At 57.0% G+C, this 22,353-nt stretch overlaps 1 protein-coding gene across 2 annotated transcripts; it reads right to left on the bottom strand.

The window, feature by feature from the left end:
- Nucleotides 1–326: 326 nt before the first annotated feature.
- Nucleotides 327–21,509, bottom strand: ACE (angiotensin I converting enzyme). Of its 2 annotated transcripts, none has more exons than XM_081027325.1 (25): nt 20,857–21,509; nt 20,092–20,259; nt 19,388–19,481; nt 18,609–18,752; nt 17,927–18,118; nt 17,228–17,325; nt 16,662–16,834; nt 16,108–16,331; nt 15,605–15,749; nt 15,227–15,325; nt 14,843–14,965; nt 14,252–14,463; nt 13,417–13,553; nt 12,391–12,549; nt 12,034–12,121; nt 9,862–10,005; nt 9,505–9,696; nt 7,612–7,709; nt 7,236–7,408; nt 5,148–5,371; nt 4,692–4,836; nt 4,278–4,376; nt 2,339–2,461; nt 1,807–1,994; nt 327–1,615 (listed from the first exon to the last, which is right to left on the bottom strand). In XM_081027325.1, the coding sequence occupies exons 1-25, from the start codon at nt 21,127–21,129 to the stop codon at nt 1,386–1,388; spliced, it is 3,945 nt and encodes a 1,314-aa protein (XP_080883451.1). In that variant the 5' UTR covers nt 21,130–21,509; the 3' UTR covers nt 327–1,385. The 2 variants fall into 2 exon arrangements, with proteins under 2 accessions (XP_080883451.1, XP_080883452.1); XM_081027326.1 differs by having other exon boundaries at nt 327–1,606; nt 1,720–1,994; nt 20,857–21,254.
- Nucleotides 21,510–22,353: the final 844 nt, after the last annotated feature.

Raw genomic sequence — 22,353 nt, 5'->3', positions numbered from 1 at the left:
ACTAAAGGATATTGGGGGACAGATATTAGGGCCTGGGTCTGACTGGGGTCAAGGCATCAGCAGAGCTGAGAAGAGGCCCGGGGCCGAGCGTCCTGACAGAGGGAGCCAGGCTGGGCAATGGAAGCCTCTTATCCCAGGAAACTGACCAACTTCCATTTGACTAGGTTCTAGTTTTGGCATTTAAGTATCTGAAAAACACATCTAGTCGTGTTAACTGGAAAAAGGATGCATGACTCTGAGCACAGTGTGATCCCATTTAAAACAGGTGCTGAGAAGAAAGGGCCGGAAAACTATACACCAACATGTCAACAGTGTTTATCTCCCGGTATTGATACAAAGGGCTTTTATTTTCTTTATAGTTCTCCGTATTTTACAAATTTTCTACAGTAAACATGTAGATAAAAGTTATAAAAATGTCCCTCAAAACGATACTCCTTCAAACCTGTACTGGCCTTCCGAGGGGAGGCTCAGGGTGAGGGCACGTCCTGGGGGGACGGGCAGGGATGGCCTCTGGAAGACAATTCCTGCCTGGCCTCCAGCTAACTGCCACGCTCCAGCATTTCGGGCCCCTCTCCAGCTGGGTGGAAGGGATTTGGTCCTGGGCCCCAGGGGCAATACTCAAGTGGCTCTGTCCACTTACACAAGTGGACACGGAGCTGGTGTAGGCAGGAGCTTGAGGTGACCACAGGGCTACTTCTGTACCCTCAATGAGTCAGACACATACAAGTTACTCTCCCCCAGGGGATCCCTCCATCTGGGGGACCCGGCCATTTATGGAAACAGCCAGGGTAGGACTCTCAAAGCTTATGGAAATGTGAGGCCAGAAGCTCAGAACGCTTGCTTCCCAGAGTCCTCCTGGGTTGGTGTCTGGGCTAGGCAGGGGCTGACTGCCAAGGCAGGACACTGGCCTGTTGCCTGGGCTGGAGGGAAGACAGGCGTGGGCGCTGCTGGGTGGTGCCAGGGCCAGAGCTCTGGGGCATTTTCCCAGGCTCTTCTTGGAGGAGGATGAAGACGCCCATTGAAGTGACCCGCCTGACTGCCAGGAGGCGGGAGAGCATCTCTGACCCTGTCCCTGGCTTCCCCGTGAGGGACACAGACTCAGATGGGAGGGCAGGACCTTTAATTGTATTCACAGAGAGACTGAGGGCAGGGGCTCCTTGTTAGATGGCCTGGTGCCCGGGTACTGAGGGGCAGGGGTCTGGAGGACGAATTCTTAGCAAAGGACTGGAGGTGAAGGGGGAAGGAAAGAGAGGGCAGGAGGAGGAGGGTGGGCTGGGGTGAGCTGTGAGAAGAGTGGAGGGTCAGGGTCCTCGGCCCACCCCATGTCCCCACCAGGGTCTCTTGGTGGTGGATACTCCCCAGCTGGTCTGCAAGGCCTGTTCATCTCAGGAGTGTCTCAGTTCCACCTCAGAGCCGAACTGGGGCCCACGGTGGGACCGGCGGTGGTTGTGGTGGCGAAGGCTGAAGAGCCGCTGGGTGAGGCCCAAGGTGGCCACTAGCAGGGCGACGCCCAGGAAAAGCAGCACCCACTGGCCCACACGGGCCTGCTGCTCCTCCAGGTTCAGGCCCAGGAAGTTGACGTGGCTGTTGCCCGGGAATGAGCCTTCTGAGCGAGCTGAGCAGGGGAAGCAAGGAAAGCAGGCCGGTGGGCAGGGTGGTGGGCAGGGCTGGGCCGGGGTCATTTCAGCTGGCTTCCCTATCCTCGCTCTGAGGTCAGACTCGGACCTGCCTGAGCTAGGGAGGGGGCCTGATCTTGAGCGAGCTCTGGGGGTTGGCCCGGGGCTGAGGTGGGGGTGGTGGTGGTACCAGAGTCTGGCGTCCAGTTGTACTGAGGCCAGCCCAGCTTCTCTCCATGCCGCCCGTTCTCAGCGAGCAGCCAGTCCAGCAGCGGCTTGAAGTAGTTCATCATGGCTGAGGCGGACATGTTGGGCTGGCCGGTGATCAGCTTCATGGCTTCCGGCCATGGCTTACTGAAGCCCAGCTTCATGGCGTCCCTGGGGGTGCACCAGAGAAGGGAAACTGAGTCAGAAGGACAGGTGAGGAGGCTCACTCACTCTAACATCCACCTCAGCCTAACGCCCACCTTCCAAACCCCTTTGGGATTGGGAGGACCTGGGCAAGTCTGGGATGGGGTGTGGGCTGGGGAGGACCGGTTTGGGCCCCAGGGTTCTTGTTCCTTCCTGGAGAGGGCACATTAAGATGCAATACAGGCTCTACCTGGGAGTTCCCAGCCCAAGCACCAGAGAGGCAGGTGTTCCCAGAAGAGCCGCACGAGGCCCCTCAAAGCTGAGTAGTCAGAGGGTGGAAAACAGTCAAAAGAAGGCCAAGAAAGACTCACGCCAGGCGCTTCCCTGCCTCCTTGGACTGGTAGATGTCACATTTGTGCAGGGGGCCCTTGTGGCCAGCTGCCTGACACAGAGCCTCATGGAACTGGAACTGGATGATGAAGCCAATGAAGTACCTGGAGGGGAGGGAGGAGTGACACTGAGCCCTGGCCGCCCCCCACCTCCCACTGCAGCCAGGGTGTCAGGATGAGCCCACCCCAGCTTTCAGAGTCATCAAGGCCCCCTCCCCGCCTCCCACATCTCAGGAGGGCCTGTGCCGAGGAGCTCTGGGGGGTCATTCATGAAGGAGGAAGGTCGGGGCAGAGCCCTTCAAAGGTTTGGCAGGCTGATTTGGGAGCAGTGAGGGCTTCATCCCTGGGGTATATGCAAGTAGAGGCCAAGTCTTGCCCAAAGGGTCACATCTAAATAGCAGGGCAGTCTGGACAGAAACACCAGCCCAAACCATCTCCTTGATCCAAAATCAGCAGGGATCCCCTAGTGAAAATCTGCTAGTCAAGGCCGGAGCAACCACTAAGTCTGCAGAGGTTTTGAACATCTCGAACAAGCAACACAGGCCTCCCACTTTGAATGCTGGGCACAAGCCATGTGCCACTGACTTTCTTGGTGTTTCCTAAAAGTGCTTTGCCAAGGCTGCCGGTCAGAATTGGGAATGAGTCTCCTTTGCCCGCCCCTGCCTAGAGAATTATCTATGCTAAGCTCAGAAGCTAACCATCACGTGGGTCTAGCTTCTGTGTGAAAGTGAGTGCCAGCATGGAAGCCCAGAAACCTCTCAAGAAAGAGGGTGGAGGCTCTCCCTATGGGTCATCCTGGTGTACTGTCAAGGTCAGGCTGTTCCCAGGTACCCTTTGGTCTCCTGGGTCCCTTGCCTACTGGTATTCTCCGGAGCATCTGAGTAGACTTTCTTTCCCTTCATGGACCCTGGGGGACACAATTCATTCACCTTACACTTATTTATTAGGTCTTGACTATGTGCTGACATCATGCCAAGGTGCTGGGGTGAAAAGGTGGGCATGGCGGGCCCTCCCTCACTAGGCTTCCAGGGACCACAGGAGGCAAGAGCTGGAGAGGGTCACAGCCCTCTTGGGGTAGCCCTCACTGCCCTCACCTCACGGGTGGCCTGGGCTACCTGGAACCCCACTCTGGGGCCTCCCCAGATGCTTCCCTCCCAGGAGGACTCCGGATCCTGCAATTTCCCATTTTAGCCTGTAGCACATACAAGGAAGAGGGCTGCGCTGGATACCTTCACACTGTGGCTGCATGACTCATGTGTGTTTACACATGCCATTTCAGAGAATAATTAAGTACTGATGAGTTATGGCCACCATTCCCAAGCCTGCTACGTCTTACACAGTATGCTAAGAGGTAAACTTTTGCAACAATCCTGTGACATCCTGAAGAAGCTGGTGTTCACGGACACTGAGGAATTTGCTCAAGGAAACAAAGAAGTGGAGACAAGATTCGAACCCAGTTCTGTCTGACCCAAGCCCACGACCTCATGCTCCTATTAATATAACCTCCCAGTCTCACTGGGTCTCTAATCCTAGTTTTAGTGTATCGAAGGTCTTCTAGGTACAAGTCAAATTCTATCAAAGGCAGTATGTCCAATATATAGTAAAGGAATCACAATCTTGTTAAGAAAACAATGAACAAGAGTGCTCAAGTCATGCTCTAGCCATGGGTCATGGTTAATAATGTTAACTACTGACCCAAGGTCTCCTAACCACCAGTCAATGATAGTACTTTGTGTTTTCAATTGTCTGGAGGGTAGAGGCTCTTGTCATATCAAAAGAGTGAAATAACAGCCAGCTTTGGTCGCAGGTGGGTGGCCCAGGCACAGTGTGCAGTGCAGCCAGGTCCCCCAGGTCACCCCGACCCGACTTGGCAACGAGAGCAGTTTGAACACCGAGCGGCCTCCTGGCTTTCCCTTGTTACCTGATATAAGGCACACTTGAAGGAATGTGGAACTTGGCCCCTGGGTCAAAGTCGCCTTGAGACCTGGCCACTGGGGGGCAGAGGCCCTGGTACTTCAGCCTGTCAAGAGGGAAGACATGTCTGAGGGAGGGTTTGGGGAGACTCAAACCAGGGAGGGTTGGCGCTTTTCACTTGAAGCATGGTCCCTGCACCTGGGGCTGCACTGGACACTCTGGATTCTGGTGTGCTGTGCCTCTGTGCACAACCGCCCCCTACGGACCCCATCCCTTAAACACACAGGCTCATGTGCACATGTACACACACAAACACACACTTCGATGCTGTATACACAGACACATTTACCACGTGCACACTCACACACACTCCCATGGAGATCACCCTGGACGTCCACCCTCCCCAGGAATGTTCTAGAACCTGAGGCTCCACCACTCCTGGTTGTAATTCTCCTTGGTGATGCTTCCGTCAAACACCCTCCAGCGCCACTGGTCAATGAGGTAGCTGAAGGGGATAAAGGCGATCTTGTCGAGCGCTATCTTCATCAGAAAGTTGATGTCTTGCTCTGTCAAGAGAGGGGAACTCGCTGTCAGATCTGTGGCTGCCTCCTGCCATGCCCGAGCAGCTCAGCCATGATGGGTGTGCAATGGGTGGAGAGGGGAGGAGTGGGCAGTCTCTCTGTGGGTCCTGTGACCTACCCCTTGGGGTGGTCTGTGGGTTCCATCCTCCTAGCTCACCCTGCGGGTGGGCCCCGTGACCCCCATTGCTCTGTCCCAACTTCTGCCTGTGTGCCATTAAGTCCCCTCTCCTCACCCCCTAAGCTTGCTGCCCCTTTCTGGTCCCTCTGCCCACCAGCATCTCCCAATCCTCTCTCACCATAGCTGTCACCATCGCTGCTCAGCAGGTTGATGCTGTGTAGGTGCTTGGGGGTAGATACGGACAGCGCCAGCACGTCCCCAATGGCCTCGTGAAAGCCAGGGTTGGCACCCTCCCGGAAGGTCACAGGCAAGTCCTTGTACTGCATGAAGTACTGGACGTGGCCCATTTCATGGTGGGCGACCACCAGGTCCTCCATGTTCACGCTGGTGCACTGCTTAATCCTAGGGGTAGGGAGAGGGTGTGGGAGGGCACAGTGAGGAACCCTGGGCACAAAGGGACCCGCTGTCCTTTCTAAACTCAGAGCAGACGCCCATTGCTGCTCTACACTGGCAAGGGAACACAGAATTATGGGAAAGAAAACCAAAAGGAGACACAGAGTGAGCCAGAGAAAGAAGGAATCTGGGAGTTCGCAGCCCCTAACATATAGTCGTTCAGGCCATTCCTCTGCCTCCAACTTCCCTGAATAACTCCAGCCCACACGGCCATGTTGCTTTCTAACTGTGCAAAGTACTTGCTCTGGAGGCAGTGGGACACTTGGTGATGGTCAATGCAGGACTTTCTAGAATGTGGATCCCGTGGTTTCTCGTGCACATGTCTGGCTCTCCCAAGACTTAGGTTTTCTGAAGGAAACAACAGTGTCTGAGCTATTCAGCACCTCATGTGCCCAACACCAGCAAGCCTATTCACCCCACGATTTCCGATGGCCGGGACTGAAACGACGTGTGTGAGCCATCCAAGCCAGAGGTTCCACCTCCTTCTCCATCTTTCCTCATTCTCTTTTCTGAGCCAATGAAGTTCTCCCTTGAATCTAAGCAGAGCCCTTCAGTTCAGTTGACCCCATTTTTCTGCCATTCTGTCAGGAGGGGAAAGAGCTGCCAACCATCCCAGTTACAACGAGGCTGTGGGTCTGTCTATCTTCTACTGTGACTTCCGTACAGTGGAGGACCCCCAAAAGAGGTCTCACCACCCCACCAATTCTGTCTATGCTCAGCCCTATAGCTACAGACCTCATGCCTTTGAAGGAAAGGGCAAAGGCCAGGTGATCCAGTGAACTCTGTCTGGGTTCTTCCAGGCTCTCCGGGTCCACTTTTCTCATAAGAGCCACTCCATCCACTGTGGCAGATCATCCTTGCCACTCTCCCAAGAGGTGGGGTCTGCTTTCCCGTCTCCTGAATCTGGGTTGGCCCGGTGATTTGCTTCAGCCAATAATCTCTGGCAGAAGTGACTCTGCTGGTTTTGGACTTAGCCTTTAAGAGATCTGGCTGTTTCTGCTTTCACTCTGGGGGATGCCAGCTGCCTGACTGCCATATTTGTGAGGAAGCTAGCCTGGAGAGGGAGAGGTCTCACCAACCCCCCCCCCCCAGCTGTGCAGCCCTCCGAGCTCAGGGACCCAACATGTTAGTGAAATAGCCAACTCGAATATTCCAGCCGCAGCATGTGCTACATGAAGAAAATCTGAGGAACCCAGTCAATAGCCAGAATAGCCCCACTGAGCCATCCCAGCCATCCTGCCATCAGAGCTACCCCAGCTGAGGTCTCCATCCTTGTAGAACTGGGAAAAGCCATTTCTACTGTGTGTTGCCTGACCCATAACATCATGAGAATGATCAAATGGTTGTTTTATACCACTAAGTGTTGGGGTGGTTTGTTATGTAGCAACAGATAACTGAAACAGTACCCTCGAATGAAGACAGCTTCTGAGTCTCTGTCAGTGGTAAGGGGCGACCTGTGCGAAACTCCCCGTGTCCTCATGTGCCTCCTTGTGTAAAGTCACATGCGCCCAAAGAGAGGGCCGGCTGTATGCAGGGGCCACCCTGGAGGGAGCTCACACCCAGGACTGGGACCTTGGATGCTGACACCGACCGGGCTGGCAGAGCTGGCCAGCACTTGAGCAGACCCCCACCTGGTGGATGGGGTTCCCTGGGGGCCAGGCCCCATGCTCTTGACCCTCTATCCCAACGTCTGCCCCCTGCACCCATTTCTCCTCACTCTGGCTGAGAGGGGACAGCACTGGAGCTTTTATTTGCCTCATCCCCTTGCCCACTGGTCTCAGGATAAGGTCCCCTGGCTGCAGCCAGGACACACCTGAAGTCCTTGCCGTTGTAGAAGTCCCAGGCAGAGGCGTGGCACACCACCTCCCGCCCGTCGGTCGGCTTCTCCAGCATGGACTTGTTCCAGAACTCGGGGGGCACAGGCAGCAGCCCCAGGGAGGTAAAGAAATTATTCGCTTCCTCAAACATCCTTCTGGGTGTCCAGCCCTGCAAGCAGATGGAGCGCTGCCCAAACTGGGGACTGTGGGGACAGACTGCGTGCCACAGTTGGGGAAGGTACTGGGAGAGGGCCCAGCTGGAAGGAGCTCCTGGATCAGAGGGTCCTCTCCCACCCACAGGGCCCTCCCCTCCTCTGTGCCCTGGGGCCGCCCTGGAGGAGCAGGAGTGTGGGGTGGGGGGCACGTGCGGACCTGCTTTATCATGGCCTCCGTGGCATCCAGGTTGGGGGCTGAAGGGAAGGGCACCACCAAGTCATAGATATTGGACCAGGTTTGCGCCCACATGTTCCCTGGAGGCGGGCAGGGGAAGAGACAGTGGAGAGAGGAGAGACAGATGTTATCCTTAGGCTTAGCTCCATCGTGAAGGGAGGGGTAACCAGATCCCGGTCCTGCTGATTATCACGGCATCTCTCGAGCTCCTACTCTTTGCACACCGTGCCAGGCATTTGACATACATCATGCTCAGTCTGCACACCCAGCCCACAAGGTCACTGCTTTCCTGGCTCACGGGTGAGACCGTGGCTGGCCACCAAGGAGTCAAGGTGGTCTTCACTGTCCCTGGGCAGTGAATACCAGTGTGACTAGTAGCTGTGTACAAATGCAAAAGCTTCAGGTCCCCGGAACATCTATGCGCCTGTGGCCACCACTTATGGAGTCAGGTCACCCGCCCAGGGACCACGGCTCCCCAGCGAGGGGCTGGGGTTTAAACGCAGGCAGGCAGTCAGGCTGCACGGCTGACCAGTCACTGCTTTGTCCCCTCCACATTGCGTGAGGTTGGTTTATATGGTCACCTGGCAAGAACCACCCGCCTTCAGGGGAGGTTGATGCCTCTGCCTCTAGGGCATGAGAGGAGCCCAGTTCTTCAGGACTGGAGAAGAGGAAGATATTCTGAATGAGTGGAAAGGTCCAGAAATAGATTTGGAGTAGAAAGTCTTTCATAGCCTAGGAGATTAAGCTTGAGCTGACATCAAGTGGAGTCTAAAGTGCAAAGCAATGAGAGTTAGAGTTGTTAGAGAAAGAGAGAGAGAGAGAGAGAGAGAGAGAGAGAGAGAGAGAGAGAGAGAGAGAGAGAGAGAGAGAGAGATGAGAGAGAGAGAGATGAGAGAGGGAGCAGGAGTGAGCCAGTGGCTGGCTACTCCCACCCCGTGGCCTGAGGGCCGAGTTCTAAGCCCCAGCTCTGCCCCAGCCCCCCAGGCCACCTGGGTATATTGCTTCCCTCCCAGGGTCTGTATTTCTCAGTCATCAAGCTGATGTCCACTCTCATGTTCTTTGGTCTCATCAGAGAGGGATCAAGAACAACTGGTCTCTTGGGCTGTAAAAACCCTCTTGGTTGAGTGGGAACTAGACCCAAAGCTGGACCAGCTTCTGAGAGCTCTCGTGATTTGTAAATGGCCTGTGGCCCTGTCTGGCCTGTCTGCTTATAGTAAAGCCCCCCAGGAACGTGTTCCTGATGGCCCAATGGAAACAGGAAACTGCCAGCCTCTGCTCTGCCCCAGTCCCCACCACCCTTCATTTTCTTTTCCACTGCCTGCTTCATGTGTTCAGGGCATTTGAATTCACAACCCCTGAGAAAAGAGGGTCCCAAAGTTGAAGTGGACCTACACTCTCAGGATTCTGTTCTAACTCCCTGAGCCTGAACAGTGTGTGTGTCTTTCTCCTCCCTGCCACTGCGTTGTCAGAACCTCTCATCTTTCAGAGCTTCGCTCACATGCCACCCCTGGGGAGGCCTCAGCTCCCACGCACAGCCCTTCCTCAGCCTCCGTGTCATGCTGTCTTGAGCTGTGATGGGTGAGGCAGTTTCCCGGTGGCAAGATCAAGCCCTCCCGCCACTGCCCCATCCATGGTGACTTGCACCACAGGCATCTGTAGCAAATGTGACACTAAATAAATGCAAGCAGCAGCTCTTGTCCCCACACCCAGCCTCCACCCCACTCCAGGCTCAAGTCTTTCTACTGTCCCAGCCTGAAGTGCCATCTGCAGACCATTCCGCGCCTGCCCTTTGCTCTCTGGCCAGCCCAGGCCTCACCCTCCCTCATACTGCCATCTGTCTTCATCTGCCCCCGAAGGCCCAGTGCTTGCCCTCACCGAGCAGATGAGCTGGAATGGGGCCTTCCAGGTTGATGTGCTGGGGTCCATAGTGGCGGTGCAGGGCCCGGCGCACGTAGGCGTGCAGGTTCAGGTAGAGTGGCTGCAGCTCCTGGTAGAGCTGCTCCAGGTCCTGCTCCAGGGTCGGCATCTCGTACGGAGATCTCCACGAGTGCCCTGCATCTTTGTAGCCTGTAGAGGGGACACAGCCAGGCTCTCCGAATACCTGATTATTCCCTGAACAGCCCCCCGCCAGCTGCATCCTCCGGGGACCACCTGCTCACCAGGCTCAGGGTCTCTGAGGGCCCCAGGGGGGTTGGGACCAGAGAGCCAGTGATACTGGCAGGAGGGACTCACCATTGAGCCGGGCAGCCTTGTTGGAGAGTTCCACATATTTGGGGAAAAAAGGAAGAATGGATCTTCCCACCTTATCTCGCCAGCTCTTCCATGCCCATAAGAGTTCTTCATATTTCTGGGACGTGGCCATCAGACTGGTGAGATCTGGTGGGGGCGGGGTTTGAACGGCTTGAACCCCCAGACCTTGGCCCCCCTCCCATCTCCGTCTAAGGTGAACCGAGTCATAGAAGTTCAGAACTGGAATAAAACTGTACAGGCAGCCGGTTTAGACAAAGGGTGGTGTCCTTTCCACAGGGCCCCACAGGGTGCTAGGCCCAGGGCTCAGCATGACATGGACACCATCTCTGGTAATTTCAAGGTTTTAATGTGCTTGTTTCCATACGAGCAGTGAGGCCACATGGCTGGGTCCCCCACTAGGCACCATCCAAAGGCCCAGACTCCAGAGCTGCTGCTCCCCACTCATCCCCACTCACCCCCTGCCTGGAGAAACGGCCTGGAGGTCACAATAGCTGAGCTCTTGTTCTGGTCTCCCACTGACCCCAAAGTGACCTTGCAAGTCGTGGGAACCCTCTTTCCCTATCTATAAAATGGGGATAATGCTGGCCCTCACAGGGACGTGAAATGGGGACATGAGGCCCCTGCGCAGGGAGCATGCCTCGTTCACTTCTGAGTCCCAACAGGACCTAGGGTGTCTTTTACAAACTATAATCGGACTGGACTGAATAAAAGAATAGTTATGAAGACGAAGCATGCAAGCATCAGCTGGGAGCCAGAAGTCCTGGGTTTGTGTCCTGTTGAAGCCCCTGACTACGTGTGAAGCTCCTCCGTCTGGATTCCATGGAGCTGACATCCACCTCACAGAGCTGGGCTGAGGATAGATGAGCTCCTGTGTCCGTTCTGAAGCCCCACACAGACCAACGGCAGCCTTCTTTCCTGCTCCGGCCCGGCCTGAGCTGGACGACTTCGGAGAACATATGGGGCGGTCTCTACCTCATTATCTGACTCGCTACGCTACGTGATAACTGCTTCTCACAGACAAAGTACATTCAAATTAATTTTGTTTGGAGAAAATTGTATTTTGAGAATGTCACACCTACCTTCTGCTGATGTGAGTGCTCTGTTTTTGTGGGTGTTTCTTATTTTTACTAATGGCGGTGACCCGATGGCCCAGCCCTAGATTAAGAGGCTAATTGATGGGGTGGGAAGGGGCCTGAAAGCTACATTCCTTTTAAAGCACTTATCCATAAACACACAGAGCCCACATGCATGCACATGCCTCCCCCACACACACACGCACACTTTTCGTGCATACCCATATACACAACCCATAGGCCAAACCCAGTCCCAAGAAAACTGTTTCTCTCTCCTGTTTATTTTCCATTTCCCCGTCTATTTGTCATTGTTCTAACATGGGAGATGGGCAGAGGGCCAGGAAGGAGCTGTTTCTGGGTGGAGATTTCTCAGGAAGAATGCCGCTGGCTTCCTAACCCCGGGAAGGGTGGGTCAGGAGGGCGTGTATCTGTGTGCAGGTACTTGGGTGCCCAGGGTGGGTTCTTTCAAAGGGGAGAAGGTAAGAAGGCCCAGCCAGTATGGCGAGAGAAAGGGGACAGGAGACAGTGGTCCACTCCTCCCAGCAGGAAGTGGTGATGGAGGGAGTGAAGTATAACAAGATGGACCATGGAAGTGGTTTCTATGGGTTGTGGCTTCAGTTTCTGGGGGGCAAGGGAGGGGCCAGGGGAGGTCGGGAAGCTGTGGATAGGATTAAGAAGTGAGTCTGGAGGGGAGGTGCCTAGAGTTCCTGTCCCAATTTTAGCCCTCGAAAGACAAATTTGAGCTACCTGACTGCTCTAAAGGGCAGAGTGCAGGGAGGAAGAGATTGGGAGATGCTGGAGGGGTCCTAGAAGGAGCGACAGGGTGGGCAGGTGCAAGGGAGGGCAGGAGATCAGGCCAGCCAGGAAGGAGGTGCTGGTTCTGAGTGATGCAGAGGAAGAAGCCCCACTGGAGGAAGACTGGGGGGTGAATTTCCTGAGCATGGGACCACACACGTTAGGAGCGACTGAGCCCCCTTTCACGGGTGGGCACCCCTACCCCTGTGCCAGTCCCAGCCTCTCCCAGCCTGGTCCTGTCCTTCCGCCCCCACCCCCAACCCGACCCCCAGCCCCGGGCGCTCACCAGGTTCTAACTGAAGACAAGTGCCGTTGGAGTGGCACACAGAGGCCACGCTGTACGTGGTTTCCATGTCCAGCAGGATCTGGTTGTACTGCAGGAGGAAGCAGAGAGGCAGTGAGCTGCACCCGTTTTCTGCCTGCTCCCCGGAGGCCCCATCAAGCGGGGAGGGTCCATGGAGCCGGGGTTAGTGTGTTCCCAGTAATTCTGTAGGTGTATGCTGACGTGCAGATGTCACAGCTTGACAAATCGAGGAAGAGGCAGCGGCACGAAGGCCAGATCCTGTGCTGGGCTTGCTCCCTTGAATTGGGACCTGGTCCTGACCTTACATCCTCCACTCCCTGCTCCCCCAAAGCCACGCACCTCCTCCAGCTCCTCGACAGGCAGTGCTGCCCGCTCTAGGTCCTGAATCTTGTATATCATCCGCTTCATGGTGGTGTTCTGGAAATAGGTCACATCAAACCTCCTGGCTCGGGTGCCATACTTTAAGGTGTGGTTTGCCATCTGTATGTTCTTCTGCAGCTGAAGGCACAGGGGGAACCGTGTTGTGAGGCCCAGAAGCTGTGGAGAGGCCTCCGAGGAAGAGGTGCCATGGGGGGGCAGCAAAGGGACTGGGGGGTGGTGAGGACGGTTTTGTCAAGTTGCTGGCTTTGCCTCTAGAGACCTTCTTCGACCAGGACTGTCTATAATGCCCTGGGATACGGTCCATGCCTGCCAATGGACACCTACACACACATCCTGGCAGGGTTAGAGAAGAGGAACCCCACCCTGCATCTTAAAGGCTGTTAGGATGGAGGCGGCTTGGCCTCTCTGAGCCTCGGGGTCCCATCTGTAAAATGGGAATAAGAGCATTGGTTTTGCGAGGTTGTCAAGGAATGAGTGAAGCAATAGATATGAACTGCCAAGGAACAGTGGCCAGCATAGGTCTTCAAGAAACATTAGTTTTCCGCGGCTCACCTTGGTATAACCTGTGCTCACTGCATAGGTGGGGAGTGGGGTTGCAGGGAAGGATAGCCCTCGCCATGATGGCAAACAGTCCTTTAAAAAACTGACTTCAGTCCTTTAAAAAACTGACTTTAGCCATCACTTGTGTACAGATTATTCCTTTACTAACAACAGATTGATTGTTAATTAAAAACAACTTGTTTAGGCATTCAGTATATATGCCCACTCAAATCTGAAATTCCATTTGGGTTTCCCACAAATTCTGACAGCCTCTCCCCTACTGAGGAAACATGGGGAAGGGAAAAAGGGGGCAGCCTGCCCAGCCTGGGGTTTTGGAGGGTTAGTCCCCGGATGGAGGAGCGAGCCTGAGTGTGTGTGTGTGTATGTGTGTGTGTGGGTGTGTGTGTGCGTGTGCAGGAATAAGGGCATGGGGAGAGCCCCTACCAGGATCTTGCTGGCCTCTGTGGTGATGTTCGTGTTGTAGTTCCAGTTGGCTTCGGCATATTCATTCCACACCACTTTGGATCTCTGGTCATACTCTTCCACAAACTTGCTGGCCTCAGCCTCATCAGTCACCAGAGCTGTGGGACAGAGTGGAGGGAAACAGACAGGCCTCCCCTTGCCTTCTCCTGCGGTTGGGCGCAGCCCCTCCCCCTCCCCACCCCTCCCCCTCCCCCTCACAGCCCTGCCTCCTAGCAGCCCCGCCTCCTAGTGGCCCCGCCCCATCCCTCTGCTGGTCCCACTTGGGCTCTGGGTTGTCTGGCTGCTGGTTGTTGCCTTGTGAGTTGTTGTCTGGCTTCTGGTTGTTGCTTGGCTGGTTGTTCCCTGGTCGATTGTCACCTGGCTGGTGACCTCTTGGCTGGGAACCAGCAGGGGATGCCCAAAGCACAGCAGGAGGAGGAGGAGGCTGGGCAGTCCTGGAGCAGCCCAGCCTTGGCCCATGGCCGTAAGATTGCAGAGCCCTGCAGCCACTGCTCTCCAGCCAATAAGAACTGAGCCTTCAGTGTGACCTCATAGAGCAGTGTCACCGGTCCGCCTGCCCCAGGGGGCCTCAGATCTGAGCACACCCTCCCTAGGATGCTGGGGAAAAGATAGGTCCATCCCCATCCCAGGGCCCCCTCTGATGAGCTAAGGGGCTGCCTGGCTTTCCAGAGCTGGGTACCAGAGCCCAGCTGGGAAGAGCTGACGGAGAACCAAATGCAGGGGGTGGAAGCTGGGTTCAGAGCCCAGAATTGAGAACTTGCCTTAGGGTCCACCCCACCCTCACTCAGAGCTTTACCAATGTCTTCCGGGTAATTGTCGGGCATTGGTGGCTGCCACTGATACTCCGGCCAGCCCAGGACCTCGTTGTTCTTCTGGTTCTGCTCCTGTAGCCACTGACTGACTGGCTGGAAGTAGTTGAGCAGCGGCTGACTGTCCAGGGTATCTGAGCCGATCGCATCTTTGAGTACCTCCTGCCAGGGCCGTGAGGAGCCTGCCTGTAGCACCTCCCTGTCAGGCAAAGCAGGAACACAGAGGACTCAGGTTGGTGTCCACCATTGGCCTCTGGCCTACCTGCCTCACCTCCAGCTACTTCTGCCCCCACTGGACTGCAAAAACAGTGGCATTAAGGCTCCAGGACCTAGGATCTCAGTGAAGGGAGCAGGGGACATTTGACTTGCCCATGCCAGCCTGCCCCTGGGGCCTTAGAGCTGGGACCACTCAATAAATATTTGATGAGAGAAAGAAAGGAGGGGGTAGGGAAGAAAGGCACCTTCCATCAGACTGGACCTGTCGTATCCCCACTGGAACAGGCAAGTATCTTCTAGACATACCCTTCACCAGCCTCTCCCCTCTACCTCCCACTTGCCCTCTCTTTCCTCCCACACACCGAAGTTTGTCCCCCGCCTTGGTGGACTGATAGATGTCACACTGGTGCAGTGGGCCCTGGTGGCCTGCCTCCTTGCACAGGGCTTCATGGAACTGGAACTGCAGGACAAAACTCACAAAGTACCTGCAGGCACAGGTTGGGTGTTAGAGGGAGTGGTGGGGGACCCTTGCTCAGGCACCATCCAGCTTCCCACAGGGCAGTGGCCAGAACAGGGCATGACTGGGGAGAAGGGAGAACCAAGTCTGGATCAGGAGAGAGGCCCACTCAAATTCCAGGGGGGAATGTGAGGACAAGTCCTGGGAATGGTGGTGCAGGTTCACAGAGTAGAGGGAGGGGGACTAAAGGTGTGACAGAACTGGGAAGGGGAAAGGGGGGCAATAGTACCTGATGTACGGTGTCACATGTGGGACGTGAAACTTAGCTCCGGCATCAAAGTGGGTTTCATTTCGGACAATTGGAGCACAGATGCCCTGATATTTGGTTCTACAAGAGGATGGTTAAAATGTCTTAGGACCTAAAGGTTGCACACAGGCTGATTTAGCCTTTGCAGAAAAGAGTGCTAAGCAGGCATTTACACCCAGCCATCCCTTTCCCATCCTGGTGAATTGGGGAAGAATTCATGGAGGAGGGAGTTTTAGTCAGGAAAGAAAAATGCAGTGGGCAAAAGGATGGAGACGTCATTAGAGAGGAGGGGACTGGGACTGATGGAGGTAGGAGGGTGGGGAGTGCCATGGGGGCCCTTCCTAATCCCTGTTTACTCACCGAAGATACCACCAGTCAAAGTTATAGCGGGAAGGCGGGGTACGTCCACTAAAGACCCCCCAACGCCACTGGTCTACCAAGTAGCCAAAGGGCAGGAAGGCAACTTTTTCCAGCGCCATCTTTAACAAGTAATTGATGTCACTTTCTGTTGGGAGATGAGATGAGAAGAGAGAGGTCAGAGGAGAAGGGAGTCCAGGTAGGAGGAGGTGGGCTTGGCGGGGAGCCAGCAAGAGGGGAGGCTGGGCGGACATACAAGGGAAGGCCAGCCTCCCAGACCGTGGTGCCCTGCTTGGGAGACGATCCTTGGGCCGTTTTCGGGTGGGACGTAGGGCGGGCTGTAAGGCTCCAGGTGGATCCCCAAACCTGCCTGCCCAAACCTGCCTGGCCTGGGACAGTGAGGCAGAAACAATAAGGGCAGATGGGAGCAAAGGCACGTGGGGCCCTGCTATGGGATGGAGTGGGGTCTGGACGGGGCTGGGCTGGGTCCTGCACGCCCTCTTTACCTGTGTCATTGACGACGTGGTCCAGCAGGCCAATTTTGTACAGATGTGAAGGAGTGGAGACGGAGAGCGCCAGCACATCCCCGATGGCCTCATGGAAGCCAGGGTTGGCACCTTGGCGCAGGGAGACTGGCTGGTCCTTGTACTGCAGGTAGTACTGCACGTGGCCCATCTCGTGGTGCACTGTGGACAGCTGGTCCATGGCCACCCGTGTGCATTGCTTGATCCTGGGGCGGGGGGCAGGGGGAGGGCGAGGGTGAGGGTCCAGGGCAGGGCAGGGAGCAGAGCGTGGGGAGGGCACTGCCCTGGGGCTCGAGGAGCCGGGGCAAACGCACAGCTCCTTTGCCCTGCCCCAGCCCACACTCAGGCCTTTTTCTTCCATTCCAAGGTACAGAGCTGACTGCCTGTCAAAGTTGCTAAGGGAAGGAGGCCTAATGGCAGCCCTGGAACAGCCAGTGTTGGGGCTGGGGTAGAGGTAGGCCTGGGAACTGGCTGCTCTGTGCCCACGCTGCCTGATATTCCCGGAGGCCCAGAACCTCCACGTCCCGTGTGCAGACCTGAAGTCCTTTCTGTTGTAGAAGTCCCAGGCGGACGCGTGGCACACCACCTCCCGCCCGTCCGTCGGCTTCTCCAGCATGGACTCTGCCCAAAACTCCGGAGGCATGGGCAAGAGCCCCAGGGACGTGAAGAACTCCTCTGCCACCCGGAACATGTGTGTAGCGTTCCAGCCCTGGTGGTGAGGTGTGGGTCCAGGTCAGGGGACGCCTGCTAGGAGTACACTGCGGCTGCCCCAGGGTCCCCCACCCAGGCCAGCTCCCTGCCTACGAAGGACATGTGTGTGCTGTGGCCTCCCTTCCCAGAAGTGGGGTTCCTAAAGACCATAGTGGACAAGCAAAGTGGAGTCAGTCCTCACACCCCGCCAGTGAGGGTCTGGGGGGCGGGGCTGGACCTCACGGAGGACACAGACCCCAGCTCACCACTTGTACACATACTCCAGGCTGCTGCTCTGTAGAAAGAGAGGGACCACGGTCCCCACGCAACCCATCTCCTTCACGTGACCCCTTCCCACCTCTCTCCCCATGTCTCTCTCTTGTTGCCCCGACACGACCTAACCCGAACTTACCTTCTGCACCATAGTGCTGGTGACATCGAGGTTGGGCTTGTCAGGGAAAGGTACCACCATGTCGTAGATGCTGTCCCAGCTCTGGGCCCACATGTCCCCTAGACGGAGGAGGGGAGCCGAACAGCTGGGCTCCCTGCCCAGCCAGTGCCTGTGTCCCCATGCCTGTCCCTAAGCAGCACCCTGGGCCCTGGCACCTGGACCTCGGGGTACTCCTGCGCAGCAGCCCGTTCGGCCGGCTGAGGCCAGGAATCACCACATCAGTCCCACCCACAGTCCGAGTACCCCGGGTACCCTGGGGCTGGCAGAGCAGGAGCCCAGACAAGGCTGCTGGGGCCCTTGCTGATGGTGCTAGGGGCCCTGCCTTCCAAGCCTGAAGCAGGGCCCCAGGCCTGGCCTTCTGGGGCACCCGCTGGGACTATTCTTATTCCTCCTCCACTGGACCTGCAGTCAAAGCCTTCAGTGTGACTCCTAGCTCTGCCTCTTGCTAGTTCTCTGCCAAGTCACTTACGCACCCAAAGCCCCAGGGTCCCCATCTGGACAGCAGGAATAATAACGACAATGAGAAAGATCACTGGCTTCTGGTGGCATTGGGCGAGCTACATGGGCTCATGCATGTGGGAGTAAACAGGGCAGTGCTCTGAAATGTGAGACACGACGAGGAAATCCCTGGGACCTGTGGGGACAGGGCCAGGTCCTTACCCAGCAGGTGAGCAGGGATGGGTCCCCGGAGGTTGACATATCTGTCCCCATAGCGGCGGTGCAGTGCGCGGCGGACGTAGGCATGCAGGTTCAGGTAGAGGGGCTCTAACTGATGGTAGAGTTTCTCCAGGTCCTCCACAAAGGTGGGCGACTCATACCAAGAGCGCCAGTAGTCTCCGGTGTCTGAGAAGCCTAGCGGGGGTGGCGTTGGGGAGCAGCTCAGGCCTGAGGCTCTGGCACCCCCACCTCCCAGCTACCACTTTGTCACTCTGCTGGCTCAGGGCCTGTGCACCTGCCAGCTAATGGAAAGGATGGCTTGGGGGTTACTGGTCTCCAAGTTTCTATCTAGGGATTGAGCTCCAGCTAAATAGATCCTGGAGAGCATGATAGGCAAAGACGAGTGCCAGGGCAGGGGTGGGGTGAGGGTGGGAGGGAGTGCCGGGAGGGGCCGGCAGAAGAGGTGGTGTGAGGGCAAGATGGCAGCCAGGTGGCAGGTAGACGGGGCTCAAGCCTGGTTCCACCATCTACAATCTGTGTGACCTAGGGACAGTGAATGGAGTCATCCTAACAGCTGCTGTGTCTGCCTCAGGGGTTGAGGCTCAGAGGACACAGTGGATGAGAGAGTACTTTGTAAGCTGGCGAGGGCGGCACCCACCCAAGGGCTGGGGTAGGGCATGCTCACCATCCTGCTTGTGGGCCTCATTGCTGAGGGCAGTGAACTCCTCATACAGGGGCTTCAGGGGGATGCCCACAGCATTGTGCCAGCCCTCCCAGGCATATAGCAGCAGGGCGTAGTTTCTCGAGACAGACAGGATATGCATGAGCTCTGAGACACAAGTGAGACTCAGCATCAGCCTTCACCAGAGCTCCCACACTGGTTCTCACCATGTCCACCTGCTTCCTCAACATCATGATAGCCCCAAAGCCAAGGGCAACCTATAAGCTGGGCGGGATGGGGCTGAGAGCTATACGAAGCAAGCCCCCAGGCAGGGCCCTTATCTCCAGGGAAATGATCTAAGCTGGTTGACACAAAGTGGACATCCAGAAGCCGAAACCCAGACCTTTAATGGCTCATTGGATGGAGTGGCTGACCTCAAGGATGCCACTAGTAAATGGGGGTGGGGGTCTGGGGAAGAGGAGGAAGCCATAAGTAGAAGCCACGAGGGGTCTAAGGCCTGTGGAAGGCTCTTGGGGAGACTGAGAGGACCGATGAGAGGGAAAAAAACAGTGTAGCCAGGAGGAAGGCTAGTGGCAAGGGGAGAGGCCAAAGCACACATGGGGGTGGGGACTGGAGATTCCGGAAGTCGGTTTGTCAGGAAAAGTCAGGGTGTGTGGGCAGCTGATAGTCCACCCCGTTGGAGGTCAATGTGATTGGGTTTACCCACTCTCTGTACCAGCTGTCCGCCTGGGTGCAGGGTGATGGGGAAGGGCTAGGAAGTCCCAGTAGCGACAGGAATGTACCTGGGTCCAGGGACCAACAGGTGTCATTTCTGTTGGGGTAGCAGACCTTGACGGTGGAGTAGATCCTGTTCATGTTGCTTAGCAGAGAGTTGTACTGGGGAGTTGAGAACATGTTAGTGACAAACATCCCCAGGAAACCTGGCCAACCCCTCCTCTTTTTGCTAGAAGGAAAAGAAGGCCCAGAGAGGGGATGTGGCTTGGACAGGCCACTCAGTGGCAGAAGGGGCACTTCTGGTCACTAGGACACCTATTCCCCTTCCAACAGAGACAGCCTTTGAAGGTGGAAACAAGTGTCCTGAGAGTTAGGGGTTGGGGTTCAAGTCCGAGCTTGGCCCCACCTCGCAGTGAGAGCAAATCCCTCTCACTCTCTCTGGCTTTGATGCCTTCTCAGTCCTTTTCAATCTTTCTAAGGAAGCCCATGAGCCAAACCAGTCTATGGAGAAATTCTGAAAACCCTTGTTTTGTCTTTTACTGTTTACTTGAAGTTTGTTTTCTACTCCATAATACATGCTTTAATATAAAATGACTTCCCATCCCATCTCCAAATAAAATCTTTGCTTCAGGAAGCCAGTCTATGCTTCCGCCGGCTTCCCCTTACAGATCCCAGAGTCCTTCCCTGCCCAGCTCCCTCCCTCCACCACAGGTGGGCACTGGGAGGCACCTTGGCCACTTCTGCCTCTGCCCCTCAGGTCCACCTGGCCTACCTGCTGCCGCTTCTCCAGGGGCAGGTTGGCAGGGCCCAGAACGCGCACACCACTGAGGACCCTTCGCAGTATTGGGTCAGAGAAGTTCTGCCAGATTGGGTCGTACAGCTCCTTGGCCTTCTGCCCCCAGACCTCTGCAAACTCCTGGTTGAGCAGGGCTGATTCTTCCTGTGGGTACCAGGAGGGCAGGAGAGTGTATATGGTGGAGGCCATGGTGCTGGGGGAGGGAGGAAGGCCAAGGGCTCCTGGGAACTAGGGCTTCTGGGATCACTATTTCCTTCCTCGGGGTCCTCGGGGTCAGGAACTGGGAGAATCTGCCTCAGGAGAGCGGTGGGGCAGACACTGGGGCCATAACAGAGGCAGGGGGAGGACAGGGAGAATAGACAGAGATGAGTGGTGACAGGAACTGTGAGAGGGGTAGGTTGAGGCCAGAGAGGACGGGGCCCAGAGCTGAGAGGGCACCCTCGGCGCAGACTGCGGCTGACTCAGCCTGAGGTGTCCCCGGGAGCTGCCACCTGGGGAGAGTCGGTCTCAGAGGACCCAGCCTCCTCCATCCGGTTCCTGTGGTGGGCACGGACCATGTGCCCGCGCCGCTAGGCCAGCCACCGCCTGTCTCATGGGGCGCAGTGGGAGGGGGGAGTGGGGGCCCCCACCACCCGGACTGGGGGCGCGCGCCCCGCAGTGACTCCCCGCCCCCCAGCGCCCGGCCGCAGGCTTGTGATTGGGCGCCTGGGCCCCGCCCCCGCCCCAGGCCCGCGCGCCCACCTGGCGCCGCGCATTCTCCTCGGTGATGTTGGTGTCGTGCGCCCAGCTGGCGACTGTGCTCTGGTACAGCACCTGCTCGGCTTTCGGGTTGAAGCTCTGCACGAAGAGCTGCGCCCCAGCCTCGTCGGCGGGAAAGTCTCCGGGCTCCAGCGCGGGGTCGAGAGCCAGGGCGCCGGGTGGCGACGGCGGCAGCAGCAGCCACAACAGCAGCAGCGGCAGCGGCTGGAGCGGTGGCCGCGGCCCCAGCTCAGGGTGGCCCGACGCGGCCCCCATAGCGCGGTATGCGGTGCTGTCCCGTCTCCCGCGCCGCGCCCGCCCTGCGGATTATAAAACCCGGCCGCCACCGCCTTCCGACACACCCCCACCTCCCCGCCCCGCTGCGCTTCCTCTTCGGCTCCAAAGTCCCCCCGGCTGCGCCGGCCTAACGGAGCGGGGCGGGGACCCACGCTCCTTGGCCCGCCCGGGCAGGGGCGCCGGCCTGGGGAGGAGCCGAGGCGGCCCCCTGCGAGATGCTGCCCAGGGGTGGCGGATGGGGTTTAGGTCAGGCTCTGGCGGAGGAAGTTAGCAAGGGGGACCCCCAACATACACACCACGCCGCACACACACCTAGGGAGCTGAGGGCCCCAGCAGTGTGCTGGGACGCCCAAGCCTGCCCACCGTGCCCTCTGCTTGCCATCACACAGCCTCGGCGCAGGGACCCGGGAGCCCAGTGGTCTCTGACGCTCAATCTTCCGTTGGCCTCTGGGGCTCCTGAGTGACGAGGTGGGGGAGCTGTCCGCGGAGCTGCTACAGCAGCAGGGATAGGGTTAATGATCAGTCACCCCATCTGACTTCTGTAGGCCTGGGGGCGGGGTACGGAAGTGGGGGGTGCCTTTGTGCGTGTGGGGTGAGTTCAGGTTTTGGCAGGCACTTGGGGGAGGTGCTGCAAAGATCCAGGCTCACCTGGGGACTGGGTGGAGGGTCTACCGGGAAAGGGGGAAAGAATGGAGGGGCTGTTCTGGGGGGAGGGGCATAGAAGCACACGTGCACACCTGCCCTCTCCCACTGGGACACAGCTGTCAGTCACTCATGCAGAAGCAACCACGCAGACTGGCAGCCTTTGAGAGCTACACAGATGAGCCTAGAGATAAGAGCCCCTTCATTTGACAGATGAAAAAATTAAGACTCGGGGTTGAGTGGCTTGCTCCAAGTCACCTCAGGTATCCACACTCCCCGGTAGTTTTTCCCTGTCTCATCCATGTGTTCCTCTAAGTGACAAGTGGAGGTGGGGAGAAGAGTGGCATACTTCTGAGATGGTTGTGGAGGCTGAGGGTCCTTTCCTAACTCCTCAGCACCATGGTGTCTGTGCCCAGAGGTGGGGGGACCCTATACCCTAGCAGACACTCCAAGGGTGTGTGAGGGAACCATGAAAGAAGTGGAGGCTGGGTAGAGGGAGCAGGGAAGGAGCCAGTGACAGCTGCTAGAGAGACCCCTACCCATTTGGCTGCTTGGGCTGTT

The sequence above is a fragment of the Rhinolophus hipposideros genome (genome assembly GCF_964194185.1).
Source record: "Rhinolophus hipposideros genome assembly, chromosome: 20".
Taxonomy (NCBI): Eukaryota; Metazoa; Chordata; class Mammalia; order Chiroptera; family Rhinolophidae; genus Rhinolophus; species Rhinolophus hipposideros.
Note: the sequence above shows the minus strand (reverse complement) of the source record. Positions and strands in the feature narration are given on the sequence as shown.